The sequence below is a fragment of the Heterocephalus glaber genome, unplaced genomic scaffold (assembly GCF_053883595.1).
Source record: "Heterocephalus glaber isolate CG9 unplaced genomic scaffold, H.glaber_assembly_v1.0 deba00001666, whole genome shotgun sequence".
NCBI classification, from domain to species: Eukaryota; Metazoa; Chordata; class Mammalia; order Rodentia; family Bathyergidae; genus Heterocephalus; species Heterocephalus glaber.
The window spans coordinates 13913416-13940403 of record NW_028258406.1 but is presented as its reverse complement, the minus strand read 5'-3'; the positions used below and the strand labels follow the sequence as shown (position 1 = coordinate 13940403).

The following is a 26988-nucleotide window of genomic DNA, read 5'->3' as shown; positions in this document are numbered from 1 at the left end:
AAATACATCCAGTAAGCATACATGTCATGCTTCCTATTCTTTACTGTAGAATTCATTTAAAATTTATAAAGAAATCTACGATTTCACTGTATCCACTGTTTGTGCATATGAATTTATGTTAGGGCAGAGACTATATACTACACTTACACACATTTGCTTTTAGCTATTTAGCACACACATATAAACTCATAGATACACACATTTCAACACACAGGTAATTGAGCAAAGTGTTGGCCTTTCCTAACACTGAATTCACACGTAAATCAAGTTAGGTACATTGTAAGCGTAAGTTTAAAAAAACAAGTGAAAACAAATTTTGACATAAAAAATGATGTAACACATGTCACTGTCCTTTTCCACCTTCCAGTGTTTGAATCTATGAGTACTGTTTCTGTCATGTAAAAGTATAATCTTGAGTCTCCCCCCCAAAAATCTATCCACACAAGAACAGTTTTTAGCAATTCTCCAGAAGAGTGAGGTGGCTGAGGTTCCTAAATGTTTTTAGCTACTTGAACTACAATATATTGTTCCCAATTTTAAAATATAGGCTCCCATTTTTGTGTACACACACACACACACAAAAAAAGATTAAATCCTTGAGGGTGTGAGTCACTCTGCCATGGTGGGGCCCTGGCTCTGCCCACACTCTGTGGGTGCATTTGGTCTCTGAGTGCAGGGGATGTTATACCTAGCTGAACCTCATTTGTACCTGGCTTCAGTGGAGGATGGCATTTGGCCAAACCATACAGAACCCTGCTCAGATGATTGCAGGACCAGGAGGGCAGGTCCCTGTGGGCCATGGTCTGAGGGTATCATTCACCAGCCATCTCTCTTGAAAGGCCTATACCCAGAAGCTTTACCACTGGGAAACTTCTGACTTTGGCTTTCTGGTTGAATAGGGCCAGTTCCAATCCTGTGGGATACCTTGCCTTGTGCTGTGGAAACAGCTGGGTATGGACACACATTGGATATGCTGCTCCTTCTCTTTGAATCTGATTTCCAATATGCAATTTCTCCCTCTCACCCAAGGAAGGTCCAAAACACAGGTAACTAAAATGATTTATCTTTGTTTTGGAAGTAATTGTTCAAGATCCACAGCTGATGTCTGCAAATTTAGATATAATGTTTATAAAAAGTTGATGGTTAATGAAAACCAAATTTACACTGGCAAAAAAAGACAGGTTTGACTTTATGCCCAGAAACAGTAGTGCTACTTGTAGAAACACTGCCCCCTAATGTTAAGATAATCTCATTTGCTTTTCAAAGCACTGACAGTCACTATACTATTCTTTTTTAAAATAAATTTTATTTTATCCCATTTCCCCACAAGGCCCCTCCTCTCCCTATGTACAGAAGCTTTGTTTCCATTTTTTTCCTTCTATTTTCATTTTTTTCCTTGTCCCTTCCTTCCTCTATGCTATTAACAATTTAAAAGGACAAAGACGAAAGTTTTATTATATGGTCTATTAAATTTTAGTTTGATAATTAGTATTGCCATAGAAGTTGTGCCATGAACTCTCACTGGATTTACAAATTTAACTCCTTTTATTAGTAAAATGGCAACCAACATTACCTATGTGCAGTTAGCAGCAGTACTTAGAGTAAAAACAAAACAATAGACATCATCAATGTTTTACACCCTGTAAGTCCAACATATCTATGCACAAATTCTTGAGAGTTACAGGGATCTTTCAGGGACAATAAGATATGATTACTTAATAACCTAGTGTTCTGTTTCTCAGTTACTGAATCAATACTCACTCAGTAATACCTCTCACTCAGTAATAACAGTAAGAAGACAACTTTTCATGATATACTTTGGCACAGATAATCCAAAATCATATATAATAAATAATGATTTTATTTGGTTTTGGAATATTATAGTACATTAAATGATTGTCTACTACTCTGTAAAGTTACAACTTTAAACAAAATAATACACAGTGAATTAGAAACTCATCAAGCTTTCTCAATGTGTGAAATTATTCCTTAATCTTTTTTCAGGGGGAGAACCGAAGCTCGATCTCGGGACCCTGCGTTTGCAAAGCAGGCACCAGAACCACTGAGCTAAATCTCTGGCCCATTATTCCTTAATCTTTGTTGTTAGCACTAAACAAAACAATATTTTGCATGAGTCTGAAATTTCTGGGTTATTTGTGTTCAATTCCATCCCTGTATTGGAAGAAATGAGGTACTTTATTTAAATTTCACACTGGAGTATGAGATGCATAGCAGAATTAAACTAAACAAGGTATTAACCTGTGGCAAACTCACAATACATATTACAGTACTGAAACTTCTGGCTTAGTAACTGTCACTTTTCACTACATTAAACATCTTGAGGTCTATAAATGTATGTTTTTAACCTATGTCAGTACCTCAACAAAATTTTAAATGATGTATGAATCAATGATACTAATATAAAGTTGAAGATAAAAATAAAATTTAGGTAGCCTTAACTGTAAAATCTGAGAGATTTAAATCACAAAATATGTGTTCTAATCTTATCACAAATTATGTGATTCTGAACTTCACCTCTATGACACTCAGTTTCTCATGTGAATAAAAGGGGTAACATCTAACCTATGTATTTCATAGTGGCTATAAAGGTAAATGAGGCAATACATATTTAAATCCTTTGTAAATGCCAGAAAATAATATTTGCTGTTATTATAGCATATATATATAGGAAATATAGGCACAACATAAAAATATTTTCAAGATGCAACAACTTACATTAAAAATATACCTTTTCCCAAGTTAAATATAGCTTAACACTTCTCTCTTTAGCCTATAAATATACTTAAAACTATCCATACAAAAAAGATTAAATCCCTTTATTTCCTCTTCTCAAGTAAAAGTTGTCAGGTAAGAGTCAATATATGTGTATCTTCTTCCTCAATGTTCTGAAACCTGGTTCAGCTGCACTAGCTACAGACAGTTTTATAAGTCAATTCACTGGTTTCTTCTCAATTCTTCTTTATTTTATCCTTGAAGATTTCTTTGAGTACCTCCCACAGCTATTCTAGATTCTTCAAAATGACAATGCCCTTTTGTTTTTTATTTCTTTATTTTTTTCTTCACTGCTTCAGCTTCTTGCTTTTCCAATGCAGGTGTTATATGAGGCTGCATCCTTGGGACTCCTTATGGCCCAAGGACCCTAATTTTTGCCTAGATGACCCAACATGATCCAATAGACTCAGGCATCATTTCTACTTAGCTGACTTCCAAATCTATGTCTTTTTCCCAGCCTCCCTCTTAAATTCCAGATCTATATTTCTAATTGTTGACCAACAATTTTCATCCACATGCACTTTATTCTGTGATAGGGTGAAACTCATTATCCTTTTCCTGTATCTGAAAGCCTTTGCTCCCTTTGTTGGTACTCTAGGTAGTTACCTAAGCAGAAATTTTGGAATCATCAACGACTTGTCTACTCTTCCTCACCTCTCAATTCTATTACCTACTGATTCCATGTCTCTACTCTCTTCTCCATTTTAATTCTACTGCTTTATTGGGACCTCATCATTTCTCTTTTGAAATATTTTTACTAGCTCTTTATTTAATCTCTCTGGTTTAGTTTCTCACAATACAAATCCATCATATTATATAAGATAACAAGGAAATAAAAATGCTCCTCTGCTTTTTTATGCCTACTATTTGCCAGGAAAATAAACTCCAAACTTTTGACATCGCATTTGAGACTCCTACCAATCTATTTCTAACCTGTTTGTCCAGTCCTCATTCTGCTCACACTGTTCTGTCTCTAGGACATGGTATAAATTTCCAGAGTTTCATTCTTTGGTTCATGATGTTCCCTCACTGCTATGGTTGTTCTTCACTTGTTAAAAGCCTATACATACTTTGGGCCCACGTGTCATTTTCACTGTAATACCTTCTCTACCTTGCCTTTTGGGTAAAATTAGCCCTTCTTCTTTCAGTACTCTTCTATTGCTATTAAAATTAAATTTGAGTTGTAAGGTTTATCTCCTGCAGGGTGCTGGACTCAAAGGGAAAAAGTCTTAGTCATTTCAGTTAACTTAGGCTTAACCTTATACCTGAAAAATAGAAAATATCCAATAAATATTCAACAAACCTATTCCTCATTTAAGAAATAAGGAGAATAATATTTTAAAACCATCTTCATCTATAAAATGTCATACTAATTTTTAGTCAGTTATCATTAGAATTAAATAAAAATCATTTGGATTTGTTAATAATAATGAAAATATATGCTAAAGATGAATTGTCCATTGTAATCCTCTATGTTTTACACAAATCAGTTAATTTTTCTCTTTCCATCAGTTTGGAAGAAGGAAGAAAAGTTATGTAAAAATCCAGTCAAGTATCTGTAAAATACACAGAAATAAAATATGAGGCTTTTACTAGTAAAATTAGAATATCAAGGTAAGAATCATAAAATCTATTAAATTTTTGTTTATATTAAAGAGTTAAAGACATTATAAAAGCTAACTATAATTTAGTTAAAAATAACCTTAGGGAAAATTGCATATATAGCATACTAAAGGAGTAGTACTAAATCACTACCATGATATATTTTTTAATAACTCTTAAGAAACTACCTGTAATAAATACTATTTTATTTATTATGAAATTATGCTGAACCTTGCTTTCTGACTCTAGAAGAGGCATTAGCAAACCACATCCTGTAGACCAACTGTGGCCCCTCACCTAGTTTTTTGTAAGGAGTTTAACTGGTACAAAGACATACATTCATTTAAGCATTGCCAGTGTCTACAATAGGACAGCTGAGTAGCTGAATAGGTACTATATGCCTCATAAAGCATATTTACTAAACAGTTCTTTAAAGAAAAATTTGGTCAACTCTACTATAGAGAGAAGTTAGAAATATAGCTGAAACTAAGCCAGTTTGCCTATTTATGGATTTCTTATTATTCTACAATTTAAAATCTTTATGCAAAAAAATTCAAAAAATGAAAGGTATAAAGATATTATGATAGAGGGCCGGGGATTTAGCTCAGTGTTTCCGCCGCTTGCCTCTCAAGTGCAAGGACCCGAATTTGATCCCCAGTACCAAAAAAAAAAAAAAAAAAGATATGATAGAAAATGTACAGATTCAAATACAGTAAAGATAAAGGACATACTTTTATACTTTTAAAATAAGCTTGTCTGACTATTCTTAACTAGAAAAATGAGTGGTTATTCTTTATATAATAGAGTATGTTAACTAAAAATGAACTTTTTGGTCAACTATTGTGTCACTAAAAAAGTGGAAACTTAACTCTTCTTGTAAGAATAAAAAAGTAAAATTAAACATTAATTTTAAAATAAGAGGAAGGAAAGCCTGGGGAGAGAAATGGGAAGTGGAACAGAGACTGGAGAGAACAGAAGACAGGCTGAAGAGAGGAGGAATAACCTACTATACCTCATTCTCTAATTGATATGAAGCCAATCTGTGTACCAAAGTTAAGGCCATCTCGAACGCAGGAGAAAAACTTTTCAGGATGGCAGGATGTACAAAGGTTGAGATCTTGGCTCTGGTCCTGAATATTCTGTGAAAGAATTCCTCCTTGTTCTAGAAGAATCCTTAAAGATTTTTCAAAGGATAGCAAGAGTTCATTTTACCAACAGCCAAAGAAATATGAAGAACATAAAGATACTGTTGTAAAAGAGTTCCAAGGAAGATCAACTTCAGATAATGTGAATTATTATTCACTCACACAACATGGACCAGTCAGGAAATGGTAGCTTTTATCATCATTTGCCACCTAAGTTCATACAGAACTGTACAAACTTTCATACTGTCCTGAAGACATGATCAGGGTACAAAATTCTACAATCAAAATTAAGTGCTTAAGGAAAAATTTTCAAGTTACTAGAGTATTTGTGCACAAGATGCGTTTCAGACACAGTGCTTTTCAGTCATTTAATCCTATCTCCTCTCCACCTATGAACCAGATTTTTCTTTTTCACAGAAAATCTACTTCTCCATTTTATGATATGAAATATGACTAATAATTAATGATAATTCTAGCACTCATACTTAAGAATCAATTTCAATCCTCACTACTTCTGTAAATGAGGCAGAATCTGGGTAAAGTTTTGCTGACTAGAATAGAAATACAATTCAAATAAGATGTCAATTTTCCTTTCTGCAAGTGACAAATAATTTTCAGCAGATATTAAAATCAAAATTTCATAGATTCAGAATGCTGGAGACCATACAAAACTTGAAAGTGGATATTTGTACTACCTAAAATATTTGCTAACCAATATGCCCCTGTAGGGAATAAAAATGTTTTGAAAATATCAGCTTTTTGATAGTTTATTACATTTAAGATAATTTATCTGAAGAATGATTGTGAAGTAAAGTATATGCCACCTTTTCTATAGTTTAAGTAGGTTTCTTTAAAAGCCAAATGTTTGTTCCTTCACTTTTATATCATTAAGAGATAACAGACAAGAAATTTTCTGTAATTCAAATTTAAATAATAGATTTTGTATTTAAAATGACTTTTTGTGTATGTTAGTTACTTAAATATCTGCTACCTGAATTGTTAGAGAACAAATTGTTCTCTAAAATAATTTCCATTTCAGAATTAATAAGCAATAATCAAACTTGCAATTCCATAACGAAGTCAAACATACCTGGTGGCTTTACGGATGTCAATATAGGGATTTGGTGAGTCAAACAGTCTTACGCATGCAGGATGAAGATTATGAAATGAATGTGCTGATTCTCTGGGAAGAGTAAAACAGCAAGGTCCTACTGAAGGTCCCAGTACAACAATAATGTCTTCCAAACTACAGCCATATTCTGATATCATAGCCTTCACTGTAGCCATAGCAACACCTAACAAAGTACCTTTCCAGCCTAGTACACAGAAAGAAAAATAGATTAAGTTAAAACGTAAAATTTCAAGTGAAATCTATCTCTAAGTTAAAAATGAACAGATTCAGTTTGTGTATTTCTCAAAATCCAGATGTAATAAATTAATCAGGAAATTAATCACATTGTAATACTGATTTTAAAATAAGATTGTACTATACAGAGTCTCTGACATAGATATTTAATGGGAGTTTCCCTGAACTTCTTTTTTAAAATGTTCAATTACCTTTCATTTCCAATGGGAATACACCTTTTAAAATTTCCTCTTTTTTAATTTTTATTGTGCAAAAACAAAGCCATAAAAGATACCATTTTAACAGCTTTAAAGCATTTAGTTACTTACACCATTGTATAATCAATTTCCAGGACTTTATCTTGCAAATCTGAAACTATACCCATTAAACAATAACTCAATTCTCTCTTCTCGTAGCCCCTGGTCACCACAATTTTTCTTCTTGTTTCCAATAATTTGATTATTTTAGACATTTCATATAAATGGAATCATATATTATTTATCTTCTTGTGAAAGGCTTATTTCATTTGGCATAATGTCCTCAAGGTTAATCTATGTTGTAGTATGTGTCAGAATTTCCTACCTTTCTAAGGCTGAATAATAATTTCACTGTATATATACCATACAATTTACATTTTGTCAATCTATGTATTTGTCATTGGATATTTAGGTTGCTTCTACCTGTTGAATATTGTAAATAATGCTGGTATAAGCATGGGTGCACAAACATCTCTTCTTGATTCTATTTTCATGTACTTTCAGTTTTTTTGGATATATATCCAAAAGAATTGCTGCATTTTATGGTAATTATTTTTAAATTTTTGAGGAATCACCATAATGTTATCATCAGAATTTTTATTGTATTTTATGTCTTCAAAATTTTTAAAAAGAAAAATGACTACTTATACCACACTGTTTTATATAGTGGCTATACCATTTTATATTTTCAACAATAGTGCGACAGGGTTCAAATTTCTCAAAACTTATTACTTATTTTCTGGATTTTTTTCTGTTTTGTCTTGTCTTAATTTTAGCCATCCTAATGAATGTGAGATGAGATTGTGTCTTGATTTGCATTTCTCTAATTACAAATGATATGAATAACTTTTCATATACTTGTTGGCCATTTACATATTATCTTTGAAAAAGTATATATTCCTTTGCCCATTTTTTAATCCAGTTTTCCTTTCTGTTGAGTTGCAGGAGTTTCTTATTCTGGATATTAACCCTTTATCAAATATAGGCTCTGCAAATATTTTCTTCTGTAGGCTGCCTTTCCACTCTATAAATTACCTCCTTTCATGTACAATCATTTTAATAGTGATGATGTCCAATTTATCTATTTTTACATTTGTTGCTTATGCTTTGACTAAGAAGCCACTGTCTAATCCAAAGCCATAAAAATTTACACTAGTAATTTTCCCTAAGAGTTTTATAGTTTCAGCTCTTACATTTAAATCCTTCATCTATTTTTACCTAATTTTTAAATATGATGTAAGGTAAGGGTACAACATAATTCTTTTGTATGTGGATATCCAATTTTCCAAGCACTATTTGAAGAGACTGTCCTTTTCTTAGAGGATATTTTGGATGTTTGTTAAAAGTCATTTGACAACATTCAAGGGTTTCTTTTTAGACTCTATTCTATTCCACTGATTCATATGTGAGTCTTTATACCAGTACCATACTATTTTGATATAATTCTGCAATAAGTTTTAGAATCAGGAAGTGTGAGACATCTGACTTTGTTCTACTTTCTCAAGACTGTTATGAGTATTCAGAACCTCTTATGACTCCTTGCTTAGAAATACTGGCACTTAGCCAAAACCCAGATTGGTTAGGACTCTACCTACGTACCACTTCCTTTGGGAATTCAACTCTGATTCATATAACGTGACTTAGATAATCTTTTTTGTCCATTCCTATAATAAGAGTATGCCCCCACCTCTATCATTATACTTATCACAAAGTAATTCAATTAACTGTCATGCCCACCAGAAAAAATTATAACTTTTCCTGTATATAAGATGGGTATAAGCCTTAATGCTTACTTATACTTACCAGAGTGAGCAACCCCACATGCTTTTTTGACAGGATCTGCAAAAACTATAGGTATACAATCAGCACCAAGAGCTGCTATTGTGACTCCTCTCTGATTTGTGGTTATTCCATCATAAAATTCAGGCTCCTTTTTTCCCATAATCCAGACTTCACTGGCATGACCAGTCTAATACCAAAGATACGTGAAAATATGCTTTGAAAGTGAGATTTCTCATAACTTTACTGAAAGTACTCATTTCAGTACAAAATTATATAAGATTGCTAGAATCTAATAAATACACCACTTTTAGATATAGTAAAATACCAAATGCAATATCTCTTACACATTTCACTCAAAGAAAAACAGGCTTAAAGTTTCAATATAATCCATCCTGAATAATGGAGGAGGTCTCACACTAAAGATGGATAAATCTCCACTTGTACCATTTTCTACAAAATGTAAATTCACTTATGAAAAATTAAATGATCAACTCAATAATAATTTTACTTCTCCAGATTCAAGTACAAGGTATAATCAGAAACTATAGTAAATGTTTAAATTTTAAGAACATAGTAAAAATACACATTGCTTTTAATCTCCGTCAAAATACCCCTCTCACTGCAAACCTTCCATTGTTCTTGCCACTTTCAAAAGTAGTTCTGAAAAATCTTTTTTCATGAGTGTTAGTTGTGATGTCACAGGTCCCTCATTGTCCTGAATTGACTAAAAACATTTACCTTTAATGGTCTTTCTGAATTTGGGGAAAAGCCAGAAGTCACACAGTGCCAGGTCCAGTGAATAAGGTGAATGAGGGCACATCATAATGTTTTTACAAATCTGCCTTTCCATTGGCTGGGACTTGGCAGCGTCATTCACCAAAATTTTTTATCACACCTCATAAACACTCAGGAAAAAGCATGGTGAGTATTCTGAGAGGGATTAATAACAATGTGTCCTTTACTGTAGTAAATTTTTTTTAATTTAAACATTTAATGTATATTTCAATCATATCCCATAAAGCTAGAATTCTGTAAGGAAGAAAACATTATCCCATCCTCTAGGTCTACCTAGTGTTAATTTAGAAAATTATGGCCTTTCTCATCCACAATTCAGGAACCTAGTGATAATATACTCTGAAAATTATCCATACTTTTAGAATTAAGGAGTTCCAGGTTTAATATGTATCATAGAAGTGATCTTTAGGCTATGATGTACAAATCTAAAAAAAAAACTACAGCATTATCCTAAAATGTCTAATGAAACACCAGAAGAAAGAGTACCAGCTGAGTCAAAAATATACTTTAGATCTTCCAAAATATGAAACACAATTTTACCTTTACTCGGTAAAACTTCTCAGCATTAAATCCTGCAGTATTCGCCAACCTACGGAGATTTTCTTTAACAACTGCTTTAGAATCTCTCCGTTTGGTACTACTGAAGAGATTGAAGGAGCTAAGAGTTGGTATATAAGATATCCCACCTGTTCTTGTAGTAAATCCATGTATGAAAATGTCTGTTGAGGAGAGGTGGTAAAGATTAAAATGTTCTACAAAAGACTATAAAGCATTACAAAAGCCAGTCTCTCCAAATAGATCTTCTCTGATCATTTCAACCTGTGCTTATTTATTCAGCTTCTAATTTTGACAGCATTTTATTCCATACGTTATTACATACCGCTGTTCATATATTTTACTTTCCTTATGGGATTATTGCTGTTCAAAAGGTATATTCTATCTCTGTCTTTGTTATACCCAGTGGAATATACCCACAATAAATACAGTTTAACCAAGAAAGAAGACTTTTAAATAATTCCACTCTTCTGTGAAAGTGTCAATGAGTTAAGGTTTCAGAATTTTAAACAGAAGATTCTCAGGGTAAGAAACCCCACTTTCAAGGAAAGTAGGGGGATTTTTCTGAAAGCTGAATTTGCATGAAGCAAATTGTTTATTTACGGTGGCCTTGTAAAAAAAAAAAAAAAAATTACGGCCATAGAAAATTTTGGCCAGGATTTTAGCTCAGTGGTTCCACCACCTGCCTCACAAGTATAAGGTCCCGAGTTTGATCCCCAGTACCAAAAAAAAAAAAAATTACTCAGGGTGGCTTTGAAAGAGTCGTCATCCCTTGACACCCCTGACTCACAAAGGCATCCACAACAACTACATGGTACAAATGATGCTACAAAAAAATAAGACAAGTTTACAGAAGAAAAAATGGAAAAAACGTGATCAACCTCTGAAGAAAGGCTGGATTTTCATGTACACGGTAAAAACAACAGATAGTGTTGAATATACCTGGGATCAAAGGAGATGTAATAATAGTTAATTTTCCATTCAGTGCTGGTAGACTTCTCAAATATGTTTCTATTTCATCCTGTATTTTTTCTAGTTCAGGAGCTGTGATCACGTTTATTTCAGTGGACTGCTTCAAAAGGCCATCCTTCACCTGTAAATCTTCAAACTCAAAATTATAAACCTCAGTGAAGAGTTGGTCAATAAAAGCCTTCACTAGTGTTTTCCTGTGTACTGGTACAATCACCTTAATGTTGCTCAAATTTTTTTCATCAACTTTTTGCTTAATAGTATACAAAGAAGCAGCCATGCTTGGATTACTAATGATCTCAAATTCACTCAAGAATGCTGACAATTCATTGCTTGTTTCCAATTTACAATTATCACGTTCACTATCCCATTCACAGCTGATGTTATTGCAACATAATATGCAAAGGAACTTGGCCTTGCCAGCATGGTGGTATCGGACAGCATTCAGTGCCTTCAGTAATGTCTGATGGCAGTTTTCCTGAGAGTTCAATTCCAAACCAAACAGATCAACCAAAACTGCTTCTGCCATTCTCCAGCACTGTACAAAGTTCTTCGAAGAAAACTTCTAAGCCAGATAAATAATCTGCAAACAAAAATAACCATAAGAAAGAATTCAAAATCATCAATCCTATAACAGAAATTTGTGGTGGATGAAAAAAAAGAAATAATTGCATTGATTTAAAAAGTAACCAAAACAGTAAGTCCAGAATCCTTTTAGAAAAGCTAGTCTGTCATCAGAGACACATGACAATTAAAACCATCCTTTATTTTGTGAAAGTGTATGTATATCTTGTTTTGTTTTCTTTATATAAAAAATTTTAAGTAGGAAATTACTTGCCTTCGAAAAAGTTCATTTTTTAATTATATCCTGTCAATCCATATGACATATTAGTCTCAGCATGATTATCGTATTAGGTCACATCCATTCATATGAAATAGAAAGGCTTCAAGCTCACCAGGTTAAGCTGAGCTGAACCTGAATGTCACATTTTTATGGAGAGAAAAAGCTGAGATCGGTAATAGATTTCCTCTCAGAATTTCCACAGCACTCCACACTTGGCCACGATGACAAAAGCGACTTCAACTTTGGATCAGAGGGGTTTCATTCCTACCTACTTTTTCATTCAGTCATGCAGATTTTCTCACCTTCCGCCCCAGCCTTCTGACTCCAGGCTGTGTCCAGCCACCGCTCCCCACGCACCGGACCCGCTGAAGTTTATTCATTTTGCCGGTTGATAGGGACCGGGTGACCACCCGCCCTCCCCTCACACTGTCAATTTCCACACGAGCCCAGCCCGTGCTGGGCTCCTGGCGCAGGGTGTGGGTCTGCACCTGCGCGCATCTGCACCGCCCACTCACCGCCCGGACGACTCGGACCTTCGGAGAGCCGAGAGCCAGCAGCACAGGCAGAGTTCCCTTCTCGCGCTTCACACAGGGCTGCCCACCAGGTCTGCAGCAAGTTCTGTGAGGCTTTGTGACGTCCCACCCACCCCCGCCTCGAGCTTCAGCGAAACTGGGAAGCAGCAAGCGTGTCACCTGGGGGCGTGTCACCTTCTCGCAGCCGCCAGAGTCCCTCTCCGCGCGGTTGGCGTCGGCCGGGAGTCGCCCGGGAGTCGCCCGGGCGCCGGGGGCAGGATGGGGCGCCGGGGGCGGGGCAAGGCCGTGGGGCGGCGCAGGGGATTCCCGCGATGAGCACAGCGCCGCGCGCTCGCAGCCGCCTCAGCAGTTCCGGGTCGGGCGCAGCGGCAGCCGCCCCGCGGAGGAAGAGGAACAGCAGCAGGAGCTGCGGTGGGCTCTCTGGCCGGAGCCAGGCGGGTCCGCGGGGAGGAAGCGGGCAGTCCCGGAAAGGGAGCGGTGGGAATGCGGGCCCGAGTAGAGGGGAGAGGAGGTGGGAACTAGAGGTGAGGCCGAGAGGCGGGAATGGCGGCGGGTCTGTGAGAGGTGCTGCGGAGAGAACGGAAGGAAGTCTGCCCGCCCACACTGTGGCCCCGGGAAGATTCGCTGACCCAGCAGTGTGGCAGGACTTTGGCTCTCGTCAGCCTGGGTCTTGATAGCCTTGTCACGTTACCACGTGACAATTGGTCCTTTCCAGGGTTCCAGTAATGGATCTCTGTGGGGAGAGTGTTTAGTGTCTTCTCTGCTGATTCTGCTTCTCACTAAGAGAACCAGTGATCTCCACAACTCCTTCACTTGTACTGACAACATAGATGCTTAAAAAAAGAATACTGGAAATTGGACCCAGGACCTTTGCAGAGCTATATTTCCAGTCCTTTTACTTGAAAAAAAGAAAAAAAAATTTTTAATAGCATTTTGCTACGTTGTCCAAGCTGGGCTCAAACTTAAGATCCTCCTGCTTGTGCCTGCTGGAGTGCTAGGATTACAGGTGCCCCACCTTTTCCTATCTGTATGCCTTTAAAAAAAATAATGTTCAGTTAATAGGACAGTGGAAGGCGCTAATTCTTAGAATTGTGTTAAAAGTGTAGTTATGCACCCTTGTCCAAGAGTACAATTTCATTTATTTAAAAGTGTTAAGCAGCTGCTATGTGAAATACATGTGTTATGGTAGAGGGGGAAGTATCCAGCCTTCCAAAAAATAAGAAAAAGGATGCTTCCAGCTGAGTTGGCTATGATGGCTATGAGTTGGCTTTTATCCTTAGTGTTGTTCATGTAAGTGCTGAAGAATCTTTCCTGAAAAAGAATCTCGATTATCTGGAAGTTTAAAAGGTGGGCCCCTGCTTCTTCTTGAGTATAGACCAGAAGCATCAGCCTAGACTAGGAATCTAATCTCCAGTATCGCTGACATCTGTTTTTCATCAAATTTTTATTTCCTTGGACATTTATTAAGAACCCTGAGTAGTGGATGTACACCTGATGGACAGATTTACTGTCTGCCCTGAGCTTGCTTTATGTCAACTGTTACCTTAAGCAAAATATAGGTCTTCTAGTTACAAAGAAGGTTTAAAACATTTGTCCTTGTTTTTGTAGACAATAAGGAAAGTCAGATTCTTTCATGCACCAGTAATGGGGTAGAGGGTATTTCAAAGTAGTGAAGTTGTAAGGGAAGTTTGTTACATTGTATTTGCATACCATTTCCTTTCACCCTGTGGTGCTAGCTTCATCGCCTAACATCCTCTCACCCCATTCTTACTCTTCTCTAGAGGTTTTCATTCCTGTCTGCACATCAGAACTACAGGTGGAACTGTTAAAAAAAAAATGTTGAGACTCTCAGTCCAGATGTACATTGACTCAGAATTTCTGGAAGTCAAGCAAGGACATATTTTGTTTTGCTTTTTTGTTCTAACTTTTACAGATAATTCAGAAGCATAATTAAATTTTTAAAAATAACTTCCCTAGGGCTGAGGATTTAGCTCAGTGGTTTTGCCGCCTGCCTTGCAAGCACAAGGACCTAAGTTCGATCCCCGTTACCAAAACAATAATAATAATAATATAATAATAACTTCCCTATTCCCAATCTTGTCAAATAGCTTTTTTGGTAGGCAATGTGATTTCATCTTTTATACCTGATATTTGTTGTACTTAGAACAAACACCCTTCTTTTTGTATACCTATTTAATTGCTACTGGTTGTTCAAGACTCTTTAAGCTCAAGCATAACCTTAAATCCCCATACTTTTACCAAACAGAATAGCTTCTTTAACATTTTGTTCATATAAAAGGAGCCCTCATAGATGCAGTCTGGACCATAATGAATAAGTTGAAAAAGTTGGTTAAACATTGAATTGTATACTTTGTAAGTGTAAACTTTATGGTAAGTTAATTATATCTAAGTAAAGCTTTTTAAAAGAAACCAGAGAATCATGAAAAAATGTAGCATAATTTCCACTTTTTATATTAACCTAAAATAACCATATGCACATTTGCCAATCTATGAGAAGGTCCAGGCCTTTTCTTGACATATGGTCTTTTAATTGAAGTTCTGCATTTTTTTTCTCTTGTATAAACCATAAAGTTAAACTATCGGTTAAGATTTTCTTCCTTTGTGAGGAAAATAACTTAAAGGCACATGTGAAGCTATCTGAGTGCACATATGCTCTTTACAATCTTTTATAGTTATCTCACACATCTTTATTAGGTCCTTCCAAAATATTAAACAGATTTTAAAGATAACTAACTTTATTTTCATGTCTTTTTGTTGGTTTATATGTAATTATAAAAGTACAATATCAAGTACAACTGGCATAAACAAGTTTAGAAACAACTCATGAAAGATGATACAGCAGAAATAGGCAGACTCACTAAAGAGTAGTTTCCTGATCAAGCATTAATCATGATATGGGAGTTTGTCATTTATAATTTACAATGGAAATAGGGTTACTTGGTTAGAGATCAAGTGTATCTCAATTTTATTTCACTATATTATGTATCTTCCTCATAGAAACTTAGAGCACTTATTTTGAGGACAGTGATGGAACTTTGCTGTTAAGAACCACTGGGGAAATCCCCTGACATTCTTACGCCATCATGTAAATCTTAGAACAAGTGGAATTTTTAAAAAACTTGAACAGTTCATTATAGTCTATTTACACTAAGGTTTATGGATTATTACTGAAAAGGCCATGTAACAGATGCAAATTTCCTTGTTACAAGCTTGTGTTAGTTTCCTGGGGCTGCCATAACAACTACAAACTGGATGGTTTAGCTGTGTCCAATCTGTGACCAGCTTCCCCCACCCTTTCTTAATGTTTTGATAAAAATATAAAAGGAAGTTTTGTTACATAGATTAACTATGTTATATGTTTTCTATGTAGCCCAAGACAATTCCTCTTCACTTAAAAAAGGCAAAATATAAGGCATGCCATATTTTGGATGTGGCTAGCAAATCAACAAAGCTTAATCTCACAGTTATGGAGACTAGATTGTGAAATTGATATGTTAATGGGACTTTGCACCCTTGAAGTTTTCCTTGCCTCTACCATCTTCTGGTGGTTCCAGGCCTGTCTTAAATAGGGGCTGCATAATGGGATTTCATCTTTCTATCTTCACATGGTCTTTACTATGTACGTAAGTCTCAAATCTCTACATTTCTCTTGTAAGATACCTGTATGAAAATTACTGAAGGCTAACCAAATGAGAACAAGATAAGACTATGTAATTCAGAGATTGCAAAGGAGTCTGCCACTATTGTGGGAAATTGGAACAGCTCAGTGTTACAGCTCAAGTGCTACCCCTCCAGTAATTTGAAGACTTGAGAATCCAAAAGTTACTCAAAGAGGTGGAGAAAAACCTTTATTGCCAGCTGGCTCAGAGGAGCTTTCCTGCTCTGAATCCTGAGTGCTGATCACTGAGCAGAAATGGGAGCATCCTTATATAGGGATCTAGGGGTAGGCAAACATGCTCACTGGTATGGAGTTATGGAACATTCTTGAAAGGTCACACTGTTCAAATAGTCACAACATTTTAATACATTGGGTAGGAGCAGCACAAACTTACATTTTTGGAACAAAACATTTAAGGAAAAGGGGGGATGGGTTGCCCTATGTATTATTGCCCCAACATTATTGCATTTTGACAGAGTAAAGAGCAGGGAGAGGAGGGAGTACAACCTGATTAAAGATGCTGATGTGGGAAGATGCAAGGCTAACTAGAAGTGAGGCATTCTATATGACTAGTTGGGGTTGCATATTTGGCTTTCCCTGGTTAGTCCCAAATTGCTAGTAGAGATAAGAATTCAGGAAAATGTCAAGAACTGGCTGTTTTGAGTCAATTTTTATAATTTGGCTTCCTGGATTGTTACAATAGTGGTCTGACTTCCTGTAAGTCTGATTTATAGGTAACAAAATGGCTTCCTGGGCTGGTTACTGTAGAAAATAGTTTTGTTTCCCAGGTTGGTGGTTGTAGGTTGTGGATCAAATCATATACATTTTTATATATAATTTGGCTATTTTTTGCATAGTCACTCTCACCTGTCATTGATTTAGGGCCCAACCAAAGTCTAGGATCTCAAGATTTGTTAATTATGTCAGCAATGATCCCTTCCCAAGTACAGTCATATTCACTGGTCCTGGAGGTTAAGACATAAACATCTTTTTTGGACATCATTCAACCCACTACAAAGCTCTTTTTGGTTTAGAAATACTGCTTGTTTAGAGAGAAAAAATGAGACCTTGTCCCTCAGTGTCCTGAATGAGGCAAGGAAGTATATTATAACTGGATTTCACCAAAGTTGTATAATTTGTGCCCCAGAGTTAGGGACCTTTGAGACAGTTTCCTGGGCATCATTTAATACTTGAATTTGAGCTGCATACCAACCCTTTATGTCTGTTCTCCAAAATGAAATTTTCAGTGGTCTAATTCTATGAAAACATGTCTGTGTCTTCAGAGAAATTCCCCCTTAGAAAGCTGGAAACTTTGAATATTGCTTATGTTATTTTGCATAGTAAGTTAAAGAACAGTACAAATCCTCTGATCTCTTTCTGTGTACAGTATCCTAAAATTTTAATCTTATTGCCTGGTCAAAAGAAGGAGTAATTCCTAGTTTCAAAAGATTCTAAGACACTAGTATATAATAAATATATGATAAATTTTTAATTATTTCATTTATTAACTCCTTTTGGATGACTAATGATGTTGTAACTTCTCTTAAAATGTCGTTGAAAGACATTCAGTCTTTAAAATCTGCCTGCATTGATTTATACAATTCTAATGGTCAGTAGATGGCAATAGATTTGTTTCATTTTTCCCCATTCTACTATAGAGATAAAAACTAAAACTTTTCCAGTTTTAGAGCAGCTATTCTTCATGAATAGTTGGTTTAAATAAATGTCATGCAAGAGTTCTTCGATATGTTTTTCTAGGAGTAGAGATTAAGAAATGCTGGTTACTTTTTTATTGTATAAATTTAATTTTCTTTTTTTAGGTTATTTCATCAAATATTTTCGGGAATACAAAAATTAGTAAGACACTATTTACCTTTCTGGAGCTTATAGTCTAGGGGAAAAGGTAGTATATATAAAATGATGAAAATTATATGAAACAGTTTATTGAATACTCATTGTGTGACAGGGATATGCTGAATGCTTTACATGTATTATTTCATTTATATTACTCATAATAATGCTACTATTGTTCTGCTTAACAGATAAGGAATCTGAGCCCAAGTTGGAAACTATTTACCTAATAAGGTAACAAGTGGCACAATCTGTATTCAAAACTAGCTCTGTATTATTATAGTACCTATACAGTTATCTGTTATAGTATAATAAACAATTGTACTAAAAAGAGATCATGTCTACCCAGAAAGGACTTCTTAAAAAAGATTGGCTATGATGTTGGACCTGATCAGAGAATACTGTTTTAGGAGCATTATTCTGTCAGAACAGGGTGAAATGGAGATAGACTAGTTAGATACTTACTATGTGCCAGGTTCTTCTAGGTCTCTTCCTAGAAGAGGATGAAAAATAAGGTCATGTTTTAGAGAAAGTTGTCAGGGAAGATTTCTCTGCTAAGATGGTATTTGAGAGTGATAAGGGATGATTGGATTCTAATGGAATTTAGAACCAAGGCATTTTATCAAAAGAATTGTATATAATGTAAAAGAGAAGAATCAAGGTTCTAACTTGTCTGTTGGGTAGGATAATTGGGACAGCCACCTTGGGTAGCATATTTATGAAATGTCTTTAAAGATTTCCAAAAAGGCTTTTGAAACACTAACAATGAGCTCTCCTTTGTGATAATCTTGGGCAAGTCTGGTTTCATTTTCCTGGGCTCTGCACCTTTCTAGAGACCTCCTTACTAGTGAATTAGAGTTTGAGGCCTGAACAAGAAGAATGAACTTGTAATCTACTGAGATGGAAAAACTGAAGGAGCAGGTTTAGTGTTGGTGATAGAGTGGAAAGAGGAACCAAGAGTTCGGTTTGGAACATATTAAGTTAAAATTAAGCTCAGTGGTTCCGCCGCCTGCCTCGCAAGTGCAAGGTCCCCCATTCGATCCCCGGTAGCAAAAAAATAAAATAAAATAAAATGCTTGTTAGAAATCCAAATGGAGGTATCATGTAGGCAATTTGGTCTTAGTGTGTAGTTCAAGAAGGATTTCAGACTAAAAAGATAAATTTAGGAGTTGTAAGCCTATAAGTGGATTTTTTTCTTTCAAATTTTTATTTTTATTAGTGGATGTTTGCAGAGCCTAATGGTTACATTCATCATTAGGAGTTAGTACATGTAGAAATCACATCTTAATTCTTTTTACGCCCCCTACCTTTCTCTCCCCTCCCTCCCTCCCTCCTCCTCTTATCTCTGGTTCCCCTTCCCTATAAGTGGATTTTAAAGCTATATAACTGGATGGTATAACTTGTAGAATAAGTATGAAAAACAAGAAAATGAGTACCAAGCACTCGGACATTCTGAAAGAAGTGAGAAAGTGAGAAAGATGAGGAAGAACCAGCAAAGAAACCAGATAATAATGTTTTAGAGAAGGCAGTCATAATCAAATGTGACATATGATGGCATTAGGTCAAGTAAAATGAAGACTGAACTTGTCCATTGAATGTGGGGGCATGGAGAAGTCATAGAGAAGAGCTTTAAAGGCAGAGTGGTGAGTGCTTGATTCTAGTGTGTTCAAAAAGAATGACAGTAAAGGAGGTAGACAGCAAATATCTTATCCATCTTATTTATAAAGGAGAGCAAAAAAACGGGTCACCAGCTGAAGTAGTATCAAAGCAAGACTGGTGTTAGTTGTGGTAATTGATTTATGATAAGTCATTCAGGATAATACATTGTCTTAGTTACTTTCTCATTGCTGGGACAAAATACCCAACACCCAAAGTTAAAGGAGTAGAGGTTTATTTTATTTAGCTCACGGTTTGTAGAGGTTTTTGTCCATAGTAAGCTGGTTCCAAGGCAGGGTGGCATGGCAGAGGGGCATTGCAGAGGAGAAAAAGTCCGTGGTATGGCAAGCAGAAGGAAGCAAACCACAACAGCAAACCTATCTTCCTTTTTTTCACCTTATAGTTCAACCAGGGTATAAGCCTATTTGATTGGTCCCACCCACATCTAGAGTAGGGTTTCCATTGTCTACACCCAGATCTATACTAAACCAATTTAGTTGTCACACACCATAATTCCAGCATCACACATCCATAATTCAGCCACCTCCCAAAAGCCCCACATATGAGCACATGAGGCTGTGGGGGGACATCTAGGTACAAGCCATAACATATGTTTCACCAAATAAAGAGGGGAATTATGTTGAGTGCACATTCAAAGAAGGAATGTCTATGAGCAGGTGAGAAAGGAGTACAGGTAAGACCAAGGATACTTTATTCATCTCAAGGAAAGTATAGGCTAGATACAGGTGCAGAAAAACTAGGAGATGGGATAGGTTAGCAATCTGGTATTTTCTACTCTGTCAAATAAAGGTAGATTATTGTCTCAAATAGGAAGAGGAGAGCTGTAGGGGAGATTTGAAGATAGAGGACTGAAATGATCTGTGAAACTTGATGAATCCCTAAAGGCCTATAATCAAGGGCCCACCTGCCATACATTATTTTGAATTTACATTGAGATCACAGCACAGTGGTGTCTTTAAAAAGCATACTCAGTTACATGCCTGTAAATGAAGCAACGAGTTACATTTTTACCAGAGAAGTAGGTCAGGGAAAGATCTTTAAGGGAAACAAGGGTGAATCCAAAGGAATGGAAGCCAGGAAGGAGTTAAGAATACATGCGGGACTTGATGTAAACAGAGAATAGTCAATCTATTGAAAGTCTTGGTGTGATTAAACAGCTCTAATAAAATACTGGATGAAACAAGTTAGAAAATTAAGTTAATTAAAGTTTGCCTTCGAGAGGCTAGATATTAGATAAACTGGTAGCTTTTCATCGCTATGGCAAGTACCTGAGAAAATCAACTTAAAGGAGGAAAGATTTATTTTGGCTCTGTTTCAGAAGTTTCAGCCCATGGTCCACTGCCTCTATTGCTGTGGACCTGTGGTAAGTCAGAATGTTGTGCAGGTAGTAGTCTGTGACAGAGCAAAGCTTTTCACCTCATGGTAGCCAGAATGGAGAAAGACACAGAGATAGACACAGAGACAGTCTGAGAGAAAGGGTCTGGGGACAAGGCACCCCCCACGGATCTACTTCCTCAACTAGACTACCTCCTAATGTTTCTCCCACCTTTCAGTGACCTGAAATTATGAATTCATCAATAGATTCATCTACTGATGAGATGGGAACCCTTATGATCCCAAAAGCCTCACCTATGAACATTACTGCATATAAGACTTTGGGGAACATTTTGTATCAAAACTATAACCTGTGCCATCTGTGTGGATGTTGAAATTCCAAAAAAAAAATAATTAGAAGAGTAGTTAGAAACAGTATGTCAGATGGTATAATCTAGGGGTGAGGAGAGACAATCTACATGTCGGTAATAGGGATAGGGAAAGCTTAGTCTGATGGAATGAACTTCAAAGAAAATAAAAAGTTGTTCTAAAGAGAAGAAAAAAGTCATAGTTTGGCAGTAGTAACCAGTAACAAGAAAAATATCTCACCTTCAGACTTAGTAACCAGAGCATGAAAAGCAAAAAGGTGAAGGGAAATTTCACTTGAAGAGATTGAAGATAGGATTTTGCTGAAGATGGATCTTGAGTTTTAGAAACCACAACAGAAGAATATAAAAGAGTTGAAGAGTCAGTAACAGCATCTAATTAAGGGGCTTCCCAAGCTGAAAAAGAGTACGTCTTCATAATGAGGAGTAACTTGGGAGTCTTAGGTTTCTGAAGACAGATTAACAGAGATATAGTAGATAATGGGAGTAGTTTCCACAGTATCTTAAACAGATTGTAGAAATTACATTAATTTGGAGGAAAGAAAAATGGGACTCATCAGGAAGGTAACATCTCTCAGGAACTTATTGGGAGCAGGAAGAACTTGCTGGGTTCCTTTTTCAGACATGCAAACTGTAGTGAAAGTCTGTAGGAGTTGCATATTTTCATTGTACTTTACTGAACTAGTTTCCCAAAGAAGAAAAGCAGAAAGTAATAATGGGACTAGAAAGGAGGAAGTTGAAGGCTGGAGATGTAGTTCAATAGTAGAGTGTGTGCTTAGCAAGCACAAGGTCCTGGATTCAATCCACAGCACCAAAAGGTAAAAAAAACCATTGATTAAAGTGACACTTTTAACAATAAAAGAATACAAAATAGTTTGATTCTGGGGTGATATATAAAAACATGATTCTTCCCTTTAAAATTATACTTGAGAAGTCTGGAATTAAAAGCATGAACTCTTGAGCCAAAATACTTGAATTCAAATAACATCTCAATAGATATCTAAGTAAATTCTTTGTGCCTTGTATTTTTATGTAAAATGAAAATTATAATACCTTTCTCACAGAGTCAAATGAGTTAATATTGGACTACATGGCATAGAACAAATACTATATTTTTGTTGTTTTTTTAAATGTAAAGTGTCTAGCATTTAGAACAATGTCTAGCACAAAGTAAGCATGATAAAAGCACTTACTATATAATCAGTTGAGTGAACTTGTTATCAGATTTTTGATTGGGGTGTCTGTGATGATCTGCATTGTGTCTGTGTTGTGTTGTGGTTTCTCAGTTCTTGGGTCTTCCTTGAGATTTTTGCAAGGAAGCCCACAGAAGAACCAGAGTCCAAAAGTATCAGTTTTAATAAGCTCTTTATTGTGAAACAAACATAGTCTTAGGTGTATACAAAGGTTAGCTAACTGCCTACTGTATCCAACTAACTGAAAAAGACATGCATTTTCAAGATAGATAGCTAGAATTTCATGTATCCATAGAACTCAAAGTACTAGAGAGAAAATTAGAATTGTATTCATTAGCAGTATCCTGGGGCAGTTCTATATGTTGCACAGAAAGGACATAAGAGTGATGGCATGAACATAGTGAGTAAGCTGAGTATCCAGGTAAACTTCAGGAAAAAGATAAATTTGAAGTGTGACATGAAGTAAGTGGCACGAGACAGGAAAGAATCATAAATTCTCATTTTAAGACAATCTGCTTATTAAGCTCAGGATCTCTTTGTCTTAGATATATCTAGATACATTTGAATTTCTTCACCTAGGAAGAAACTTTGTTTATATATCATGTTTCAGTTTTAAATTTTCATGTCTAAAATTTTTCTTTTTTACATATCATGTTTCAGTCCTTTAAATTTTGTTCTTGGAAGACATAATTTGTACATGAGTACTTTATGTTTAGCTGATCTTTAAGAAAGATATTTAATGATTTTGTAGACTTTTCTCTGGAGGCTTCCTTATATTTGCCTTACTGTTACAATAATATTTCACTTTTTGTCTTGACTTGCAGAGTTTGTGATCACTTTAGTAAAATTTGGAAAGATTCATAGGGTCTATAAAAGTCAACTAACATTTTGTTAGAAGATTAGTCATTGCGTAGAAAAATCCCATGTACAGACATTAAGTGGGAGTTGACAACTTCCAATTTCAAAAGTATTTATCAGCATTGAATTCCTCATTAATCGTGAAAACATGTACTATGTTTTCAGTATAGGCAAATTCAAATACCCTTTTCCTAAGTCTGGTAAAGACTTAAATGCCAAGTCAGCACTGTTGTGTCAGAACAACATTTTCTTCATGTTTCAGTGGAGAAAATATCTTTTAATTCTTTGGGGAAGATCCCCAGCAGTGGAATAGTGGGGTCAAATGGGACTTCCAGTCCTAGTTCTTTGAGGTAGCTCCATACTGATTTCCACAGTGGTTTCACTAGTTTACACTCCCACCAGCAGTGGAGCAGGGTTCCTCTTTCCCCACAGCCCCGCCAGCATTTGTTATTGGTGCATTTCATGATAGCAGCCATTCTTTCTGGAGTGAGGTGGAATCTCAGCATTCTTTTCATTTGCATCTCTCAAATGACCAGTGATGTTGAACATTTTTTCATGTTTATTTGATATTTCTACTTCTTTATCTGAGAAATGTCTGTTCATTTCAGATGCCCATTTTCGAATTGGCTCATTAAATTTGGGAGGTCTGATCTTTTTAAGTTCTTTATAGATTCGAGATAGTAGACCTTTGTCTGAGGAAGAGCAGGTGCAGATTTTTTCCCACATTTTGGGTTGTCTCTTCACACTGCTGGTGGTTTCTCTTGCTGTGCAGAAGCTTTTTAATAAGAGATCCCACTTGTTGATTGTTTGTGCTAGTTCACAGGCAACTGAGGTTTTGTTCATAAAATCTTTTGCTACACTGATGTCCTCAAGAGTTCTACCTAACCTCTGTTCCAACTGGTTCAGAGTTTCTATTTTAATATTTAGATCTTTAATCCATTTTGATTTTAGTTTAGTGCAGGCCGAGAGATATAGGTCTAGTTTTAATCTTTGGCAAGTTGAAACCCAGTTTATCTAGCAGCATTTATTAAAGAGGCTGTCTTTCCTCCAGTGAGGGTGTTTGGCTCCTTTATCGAAGATGAGATGGCTGAGTGTGTCTGGCATTGTTTCTGCATCTTATCTGTTCCACTGGTCCTTGGGTCTCTTTCTTTGCCAGTACCATGCTGTTTTTATCACAGTAGCTTTGTAGTATAGTTGCACATTGGGGATTGCCATGTCATACCACAGTGATATATATGCACCCATGTTCATAGCAGCACAGTTTGTGATAGCTAAAACTTGGAAACAGCCCAAATGCCCATCAACTGGAGCCCAGATAAAGAAAATGTGGTTTTTTAATAAAATGGAGTACTACTCAGCCATAAAAAAATGAGAAATTAGAGACATTTATAGCTAAGTGGATGCACATTGAGGCAGTACTCTTAAGTGAAATACATAGGACACACATGTATAAATACCGAATAGTTTCTCTGGTGTGAGAAACTGAAAATGTAAATAAGGACTAAAATGTATAATAGGTAATGTGAAATAGGAAGAAAAGGGGCAAAGGGGAAGGAAGTGGGAGGGCTAGGGGAAACGATAGAAGGGAATGGGATTAGTATGAGAAAATGGAAAAATAGGAACAAAATCTTTGTAAATAGGGAGGACTGGAGGGGTTGAAGGGAGGGCTGGGCAAGGGTGAAAAATAAGAACCAAGAGAGATTATGTAAAGGTGCAAATTTCCAATGATGAATGTCATTATATTGTATACCTAAAATGTACCAATGTTTAGAATGAATAATCGATAATGCAAAATAGGAAGAAAAGGTCCAAAGGGGTAGGGGTAGGGGTAGTGGGAGGGGCAGGGGAAAGGAAAGAAGGGAAAGTAAGACGATGAGAAATGGAAAAAATGGAAATAAAGTCTTTGTAAATAGGGAAGGGTGGAGGGGGTGAAGGGAGGTCTAGGAATGGGGAAAAAATAAGAACCAAGATGCATTATGTAAAGGTACAATTCCCAATGAGAAATGTAATTGTGTTGTATACCTAAAATGTACCAATAAAAGAATTTAACAAAAAAAAAAAAAAAAGAAAATACCCCATCATCAGTTACTCCTAAATAAATAATAGACTAAAATGTGATTCTAAACCTGCTTAGGGCTTACCCTGGCAAAAAATATCAATGAACAGGAGTGTTGTATTCTCTGTATTCTATACTAATTGGAGAAATTGCTAACTATTCTTGAAACTTTTGCTCACAAATTCTGGTTAATGTTTTAAAGCCTACTTCATCATAGTACTAGAGTGTCAGGTGATGGCCTGACCACCAATTAGTTATCGGGGGATGCCTGATCACCTGATTGATGATACAGCAGGGGATGAAAAAATAATATACAAAGAACAAGGAATAAAGAACAATAGCTTATTACTTGGGTGTCTGGGAATTGATCTTATCTCTCTCCTAAGACCACATGATCTTAGCTTTATCTTGGCTAAGACCATAATCTCTGGTTTAGTATTTATGATCATACAACATAGCAGGGTGTGTAAAGGCAGATGTAAGGAGTAGCAGAACTAATGTACTAAATGAGCCAGATTTGTAGAAGGGGAGTGACTATGTATACTTGTGAAGGACAGGTCATCACTAACAAGCCACCTGTGCTATCTTTAGCAAATGTTTGATCTTGGAGATTGGCTGCACAGTCATAATTCCTCAGCTGTAGTGTTTTCTTGCTATTAGAGACATCACAATCTCATAGATCATTGAGATCTCAATTGTGACCATTGGCATAAGGAAGTCTGTTTCAGTATATCAGCTGAAGGATCATTTAGCAAGTCACACATAGGCCTTGGAAGGACTCATAATTTTAATAAGTAGTTGAATTCATAAGCTGAATCAATAATATCTAAATCCTCAGTGTGATTTCAAGTTGGTCTGTAGTAGAAATACCTGCTACTAATCCATAATAATTACTCTATATATGTCAGTTTCATGATACAGACATGATGTATATTTTTAATTATTACAATAGCCCCATGAGATTTTACAAATAAGAGCACCGAGGATCAAAGAAGACACTAAAGTTTATAACAATTGAAAATTGGAGAACAAAGATGTAAATACAGTACTGTTCTGTTTTCCTTCCAAAGTCTCATCCATTCTGTTTTATTTGTACTAATGATTAAATGTCATTACCATCCCTGTAGTATATGTGGTGATCACAAATCACAATGGGAAAAGTGGGAAAATGAAAAGATTATCAATATAGATTATCTTGCAGGAATAAAGAAGGTGAACCAAAAAGGGAAAAAGAGATTATAGACAGAAAATGTCAGGCAACAAAGAAAGGAAGAGTGATAGTGATGAAGTTCTTAATGAAGGTAATAAAACAATCTTAAGAAATAATTAAAAGAATAGTAAAAATAGAAGTATG

General features: G+C 35.9%; 2 protein-coding genes across 21 annotated transcripts in view; one reads left to right on the top strand and one right to left on the bottom strand.

The window, feature by feature from the left end:
* Window positions 1–12887, bottom strand: part of Lacc1 (laccase domain multifunctional purine nucleosidase 1) — a 59459-nt gene extending 46572 nt beyond the window's left edge. For 6 of the 17 annotated variants that reach the window (XR_015445852.1, XR_015445853.1, XR_015445854.1 and 3 more), the window contains exons 1-6: window positions 12603–12740; window positions 11217–11826; window positions 10260–10438; window positions 8946–9111; window positions 6631–6856; window positions 5408–5568 (exon numbers count right to left, since the gene is read on the bottom strand). Coding sequence is in view for 9 of the 17 variants with exons in the window: in XM_087197318.1 (XP_087053444.1) it covers window positions 5409–5568; window positions 6631–6856; window positions 8946–9111; window positions 10260–10438; window positions 11217–11772 (1287 nt within the window). In the remaining 8 variants the exon portion in view is untranslated. Of the gene's footprint in view, window positions 1–1522; window positions 4350–5407; window positions 5569–6630; window positions 6857–8945; window positions 9112–10259; window positions 10439–11216; window positions 11827–12389; window positions 12570–12602; window positions 12744–12779 lie in introns of those variants that run through there. The other 11 variants (XR_015445856.1, XR_015445859.1, XR_015445858.1 and 8 more) reach the window with 6 other exon arrangements.
* A 54-nt stretch (window positions 12888–12941) lies between these two features.
* Ccdc122 (coiled-coil domain containing 122) overlaps window positions 12942–26988 on the top strand; it is a 47963-nt gene continuing 33916 nt past the window's right edge. Inside the window, exons 1-2 of one of the 4 annotated variants that reach the window (XM_004844240.3) lie at window positions 12953–13031; window positions 26836–26935. In XM_004844240.3, the coding sequence (XP_004844297.1) occupies window positions 26884–26935 (52 nt within the window). In that variant the 5' untranslated portion in view covers window positions 12953–13031; window positions 26836–26883. Of the gene's footprint in view, window positions 13032–13599; window positions 26936–26988 lie in introns of those variants that run through there. The other 3 variants (XM_021257896.2, XM_021257894.2, XM_021257895.2) reach the window with 3 other exon arrangements.